The sequence below is a fragment of the Triticum aestivum genome, chromosome 6A (assembly GCF_018294505.1).
Source record: "Triticum aestivum cultivar Chinese Spring chromosome 6A, IWGSC CS RefSeq v2.1, whole genome shotgun sequence".
NCBI lineage: Eukaryota > Viridiplantae > Streptophyta > Magnoliopsida > Poales > Poaceae > Triticum > Triticum aestivum.
Window position 1 is genome coordinate 140,037,306 of NC_057809.1, and position 6,581 is coordinate 140,043,886.

The 6,581-nt window shown below is 46.7% G+C and overlaps 1 protein-coding gene across 1 annotated transcript; it reads left to right on the forward strand.

Annotated features, from left to right (window-relative positions):
- The first annotated feature begins 271 nt into the window (after positions 1-271).
- On the forward strand, positions 272-1,511 carry LOC123129541 (uncharacterized). The gene is made up of 2 exons (XM_044549666.1): positions 272-622; positions 906-1,511. The coding sequence occupies exons 1-2, from the start codon at positions 272-274 to the stop codon at positions 1,509-1,511; spliced, it is 957 nt and encodes a 318-aa protein (XP_044405601.1).
- Positions 1,512-6,581: the final 5,070 nt, after the last annotated feature.

Below are 6,581 nucleotides of genomic sequence, written 5' to 3' on the forward strand. Positions count from 1 at the left end.
GAGATTGGCGAACAAGGATGCTTCAGAGAGCGGGAGTAGTGCTAGTACCATTTGAAAGTACTTTCCTGTAGTACATTTTCCTTATTTAGCAGTTCCATGTTTAGACATTTTGTGCTAATCTAGCTCTGTAATTTTCTTTTTCATGTATTGTGGAATTGTACTTTTATTTTGGAATGTACTGTTGGGTAATGTATGGATTGTTTGTTTGTGCTGAAACCCTTTAATATTCGCTGACATAATAGCATATTGACTTCTCACCTTCATTTATAGAATGGGTGAGCAAAAAGAAGGTGCCAAGACTGAGGTTGCTCGCTCTCGTGATAATTACATGTCATGGAGTGATGATTGTACCAAGTATTTGCTTGAGTGGTATGTCGAGAAGCAAAGGGACAAGCCACCAACCTTCAAGTGGAAGGCACAACACCATCTACAATGTGCTAATGATCTGAATGACAAGTTTGGAATTACAGCTACAGCAAAACAAGTTGATCGACACTTTAGGTCATTCAAGGAGAAATGGAAGTGGATAAAGCTAGCAAAGGGGAGGAGCGGATATGGTTTCGATAAAGTACTTAACAAATTTAACATTGACAAGTCAGAGAAATCACCAAGCAAGCTTGGTGTAAGTTCGCTCGAACTCACCTTTCTATTTGCATGATTTATAGTTCTCTATGCGATCATTCTTGTTTTTGCTAAACTGAGTATCTAGTTTTTATTTTGAAAATGGCATGCTAGTGTTCATAGATATTCCTTTTTTGCATTTACCACTGTCAAAATATTCACTTACATAGATTATATGGTCTCACCAATTATACTCTTGTTTTATAATCATTGTTGTGCACAATTAGATTGACCAGACTACTCAAACAATTTATTGCATTGACATGCTTTGGTTTATGTTGCAGAAAATAAAATTTAACTACCTTACTCACTCCATCAAGTTTTATCATCTCCTAGAAGAACTGTTTAGTGACTCGTCTCATGCGGATGGCTCACTAGCTATTGATGTGAATGATGCAATTGAGAATGTGGAATCTGATGGTAGTAGTGAAACGAGCAACCACACATCCACTGCCGAACAAGGTCTTAGTGATTCCGACATGATTGCGCCCAACAGTCTAGCAGAAGGCACTAGCTCAAATCTGAAGCGCAAGCATGTTAAAGCACCACATAAGAAGAAACCAAAGGTCAAGGCGCGTCGAGCCAGCGTGTTAGATGATGATGTGGCAGCGAGCATTGTGAGTCTTGCTAAAACTGTGAAATCTACTACCCCTATTCAGCCAATAGCAGTTACAGACCCCAATGCCAATCTTTGGAAACACATTGAGTCGCTAACTATCCCAGCAAATGAGAAGATTGAGTTAGCAGCCTATCTTGCTAAGCCAGAACAAGAAATTTTCCGTGGTTTCCTGAACTGTGCAAGCGTCCAGACTTTTAATGCTTGGGTCCTTGATTATTTCGCGCACAAGTACGACGGCAACAATCGCACAGCTGCTGATCCATCAATCTGAATGACATGTTTGGTGGCTTTATTTTGGCAAGTGCTTTTGTAGTCTACTTAGCTTTTCATGCACTTATGCTAAGTGGAATTCCTGTGCCGTAATGGTGTTTAGAGGGTCTTGCCTTTTGTAATGCATTGGTCTAGCACAAATCTGAATTAAGCTAGTTTGTAAGAAATTTCCTGATGCTTGATGACCTTATGCATGCTACGTTGCAATATTGCAGTGGTATGATGGTGCTTCTAAATTAGTAAATTATGCCCATGGTATGACATGGTGTGTAAATTATGTACTGGATTACGTAGGTAACAAATTCCTTGTCAGGACGAGTTATGCATATTTGGTAACAAACCAATTGATAGACACTTGTTTTTTGCCAAATATTGGCAAAACATCGGCAACCAACCAATTGGTATCCAAACTTGCCAAATGTTGGCAACTTCCAGCTTTGCCAAAAATAGGCTTGCCAACAATTGGCATGCCAAAAATTGGCTGCAAACCAATCAACCTCTTATACCCTCTAACCTAAGGTGCGACCACCAAAGCCAAATGACCCGGATTATCAACCCGAGGCGGGTGATCTTCCCTACTCCACACGATGGGCTGCTCAGACCAACGCAGATAACGAGGAACCGCCGGCTCAACAACATTGACTAATCTCTTATGAAGCTTCTGGTCACGCTTACACAAGCTAGTGGTGAAAACATGATATTGCCCATTATTAAACTGCTTCGGGTTGCTCTGATATCAAGACTGTTGTTGCTGCTGACTCCCTTGATTACTCTGCTGGTTGTAACCACCCTAGTTGTTGTAATTACCTTGATTTCCTTGGAATCCAGAGTTAGAACCGCCACCGCCATAGCCCAGACCGTGAGAGCCGGGCCCAGAACCGCCACCTGGCCCATGGCTATCATGAAAAAGATTGGAATTCTTGTACTCCTTCATAATGTGACAATCCTTCCATAGGTGCCCGGATGGTCTTTCTTTCGTACCATGTTTTGGGCAGGGCTGATTTAACATATGTTCAAGATTTATACCGGATCCTCCGGCCCGTGGGGGCGGTTTACCCTTTCGGCGCTGGCCATTATTATGTGCATTGGTGTTAGCCACAAAGTCAAAACTATTATCAGCCTTGCATTTACCATTGCCTCTCGGGTTATACTACCGCCCCTTGGCGTTGCTGCTCTTCCTTCCCTTCCCCAACTTTTCATCATCAGACTCGGGGTCCCTGGTACTATCAGAGTCAGCATACTTAACGAGAGCCTCCATGAGCGTCCCTATATCATTGCAGTGGCGTTTGAGCCACCCTAGGTTTTGCTTCAAGGGCGTGAAACGACAATTGTTCTTCAACATCAACACTGCTGAGTCGGCATTGATGCGATCCGATGAGTGCAAGATTGTTGAGACCCTACGCACCCAATGGGTTGTTGACTCACCTTCTTCTTGAACATAGGAGGCCAGATCCACAATTGACATGGGTTGTTTACATGTATCCTTGAAGTTCTGGATGAACCGGGCCTTTAACTCGGCCCATGACCGGATGGAATTAGCAGGGAGCCCCTTCAACCAAGTGCGGGCCGTCCCTTCTAACATCAGGGGGAAGTATTTAGCACATGCAGCCTCGCTGACATCCAGCAACTCCATGGCCATTTCATAACTCTCAATCCATGCCTCAGGAGTTCAATCGGCTGTATAGTTAGGCACCTTGCGAGGACCTTTGAAAACCTTGGGTAGGCGCTCATTACGCAGATCCGACACTAAGCATGGCACACCCAAATTTCTAAAGGTTACACCTGGCTCCATAGAAGTGGTTGGACGAACCGGAGTGGGTTGACGGGCCGCATACTATCCCGCTAACTTGGCCTCTCTACGGGCTCTTCATTGATCCACCACATTCTGAGCATCAGCACCACCGCCCGCCGGGTTATGCCAGCGGCGGGTTATGGTTACGTCCACTGTTTGACACCGCCGGCTCATCAAGATGTCTGCTGTAACTTTGGCTTGGGCAAGGGGTGGAATGAATCCTATCACGATTGTAAGAATAAGCCTGTTGTTGGGTCAGTGTTGTTTGAAGAAGCTCTTTGGCTCTCCGTGTCTCGACCGCCATTGGCGACTCACCATCAACAGGAAGAACCGCCAGTCGTGACGCCACAACGATCATGTTATCCAAAGGGTTAGAATAATGACCCGGTGGCGTCGGTACGTGTTGTGGCGGGTTGGTGTTCTGACGAGGCAGGTCCATTGTGCGTGGCTGAACCGGCGTACCAGTCCGAGGTGCTTCGACCCGATTTACTACTATCGGGTTACTGGTTCCTGCTCCTAGCGTGTTAAAGAGATTCCTTGCCTCATAAACCGAAGGCAGACGAGTCTGATGCCTCCTCCTCATGACTGCATTGGAAGCATTCTGCTAACATGAGCCAGTAAGATTGTGACTGAATCCGTTGAGCCTGAGCATCCAAAGAGGTCCGCTCCTCGGCCATCCTGGCGTTTTCTGCGTTTAGCTCCTCCTTGTCCTGCGCTATCTCATCATGTAGTTTGTGATTGCCGCATTATGCTGGTCTTGATCCGCTGGGTTAACCACCGCTGTTAACAGCGTTGTCAGCTTATCTAGCAAGTCAGTTCAAACTTGAGCCGGCGGGCGCTCAGGGCCTCCTGCCCCGGCAGCCGCTGCCACTGCTGACCCGGAAATCAACTCTGCTGCCATTGATGAATGTTGCATGGGCTGTGTACCAGCCATGAAGATTGCAACCCGATTCGATGGCTCACAGGGGTCCAGAATATTGTCACCATCGGAACAACCCCCAAGCTGACCGTCTGGCACTTGCAATGACTCTGTCTCACCGGTGGATGACTCGCCATCAGAGTAGACGACAGTCTCATCACCGGATGTTGGTCTGTCCTCGGATTCCACACCATGGATAAATCCCACAAAAGCACGATTCATGGCAGGCCGAACTCGGGCGGGCCTCGCACGCTAAGCCGTCTTGACGATGTCGGTACAGATGTCCGGCTCAGGGTCCGGTTCGCCGATCTTGCCGATGAAGACGTGGATTCTGCTGAAGGGGACCCGGTACCCATACTCAATTGAACCGGACTTGGGGCCCCAGCCTGCGTCGTTGATGTAGAGCTTGCCCCGACGACTCTTGGTCATCCGGCCCACATTGTATCCCTCGATCCCTTCGAAGTTGCCCTTTAAGAACTTGAAACCATCATGCAATAGCCCCACGATGGGCGCCAACTGTCGTGGAATTGTCATGGCAGATGTCCTAGTGTGAGGACTTAGTCGTGGAGCCATCGCAGTGAGGTTAGCTTAAAGGGGTTAATCAGGACAAAGGACACGAGGAGTTTATACTCGTTCGGCCCCCTACGATGAAGGTAAAAGCCTAGTCCAGTTTGTAGTTGGTATTGCTAGGGTTTCGATGAGCAGGGAGCGAATACGCTTGACCCGGCTCTTGATCTGTTGTTTCTTGTCTTAAGCCGCCGCTAGGTCGTCCCCTTATATACATGGGTTGACGCCCTGCGGCCCTCAGAGTCTCGGCCGGTTTATACAACGTATCCGGCTTGGTGACCTTTCTCATATGCCTTATAATACAAGTTTACATACATGGTGGTTTACAATCATGGGCCTTAAGCCGCCTTCGGGTCTGGACCCTCTACTAAGCCTATCTATTAACCGCCATATGATCTTGGGCTTCATTGTGATGAATCATCATTCGGATGACCCGGCCCCTCCTGGACGGGTTATACCTAATAGTTATATCCCCAACGGCTATGATCACCAAAGCTATGGAAATCAAGGCAAACGGAGACCAAAGCTCTGATACCACTTGTAGGATCGAAAGTATGTCTAGAGGGGGGTGATTAGACTACTTGACCAAATAAAAAATCTAGCCTTTTCCCAATTTTATGTCTTGGCAAATTTTAGCAACTTAACACAAGTCAAGCAATCAACCTACACATGCAATTCTAAGAGTATGGCAGCAGAATGTAAATCATTGCACATGAAGGTAAAGGAGAGGAGTTTGGAGGGAGAAAACGCAATGTAGACACGGAGATTTTTAGTGTGGTTCCGATAGGTGGTGCTATCGTACATCCATGTTGATGGAGACTTCAACCCACGAAAGGTAACGGTTGCGTGAGTCCATGGAGGGCTCCACCCACGAAGGGTCCACGAAGAAGCAACGTTGTCTATCCCACCATGGCCATCGCCCATGAAGGACTTGTCTCACTTGGGTAGATCTTCACGAAGTAGGCAATCTCCTTGCCCTTACAAACTCCTTGGTTCAACTCCACAATCTTGAAGGAGGCTCCGAAGTGACACCTAACCAATCTAGGAGACACCACTCTCCAAAAGGTAATAGATGGTGTGTTGATGATGAACTCCTTGCTCTTGTGCTTCAAATGATAGTATCCCCAACACTCAACTCTCTCTCACACAAATTTGGATATGGTGGAAAGATGATTTGAGTGGAAAGCAACTTGGGGAAGGCTAGAGATCAAGATTCTTGTGGTTGGATTGGAATGTCTTGGTCTCAACACATGAGTAGGTGGTTCTCTCTTAGAAAATGATTAGTGGAAGTGTAGGCACGTTCTGATGGCTCTCTCTCAAATGGAGAGGGGTGGAGGGGTATTTATAGCCTCCACACATAATCTAGCCGTTACACATAATTTACCAAACTCGGTGGGACCAAATACAGAAACTCGGTGAGATCGGCCTGGTTCAAAATGTGAACGTTAGGCTTTTCGGCGGGACCGACAATACCAACTCGATGAGACTGATGCGCTAGGGTTAGGGCGAAACCTCATCTCAGTGAGACCGATCACATGATTTCAGTGAGACCAATTTCAGTAATAAGCAAACAGAGACTTGGTCAGGCAAACTCGGTGGGACTGATCGCTCATTTCGGTGAGACCGAAATGTTACGAAAAGGAAACACATCGTTTGCATCGCTAACTCGGTGGGACCGATCGCTCATCTTGGTTAGACCGAAATGTTACGAAGGGAAACAAAGAGTTTGGAATCCCATCTTGGTGAGACCGAGATCCCTATCAGTGAGACCGAACTGATTAGGGTTTCTGGCA

Bases quoted from the DNA above. Each gene is read 5' to 3' on its own strand.
- LOC123129541 (XM_044549666.1), top strand. From the start codon at position 272: ATGGGTGAGCAAAAAGAAGGTGCCAAGACTGAGGTTGCTCGCTCTCGT. The intron at 623-905 runs GTAAGTTCGCTC...TTTATGTTGCAG, and splicing joins AATCACCAAGCAAGCTTGGT to AAAATAAAATTTAACTACCT.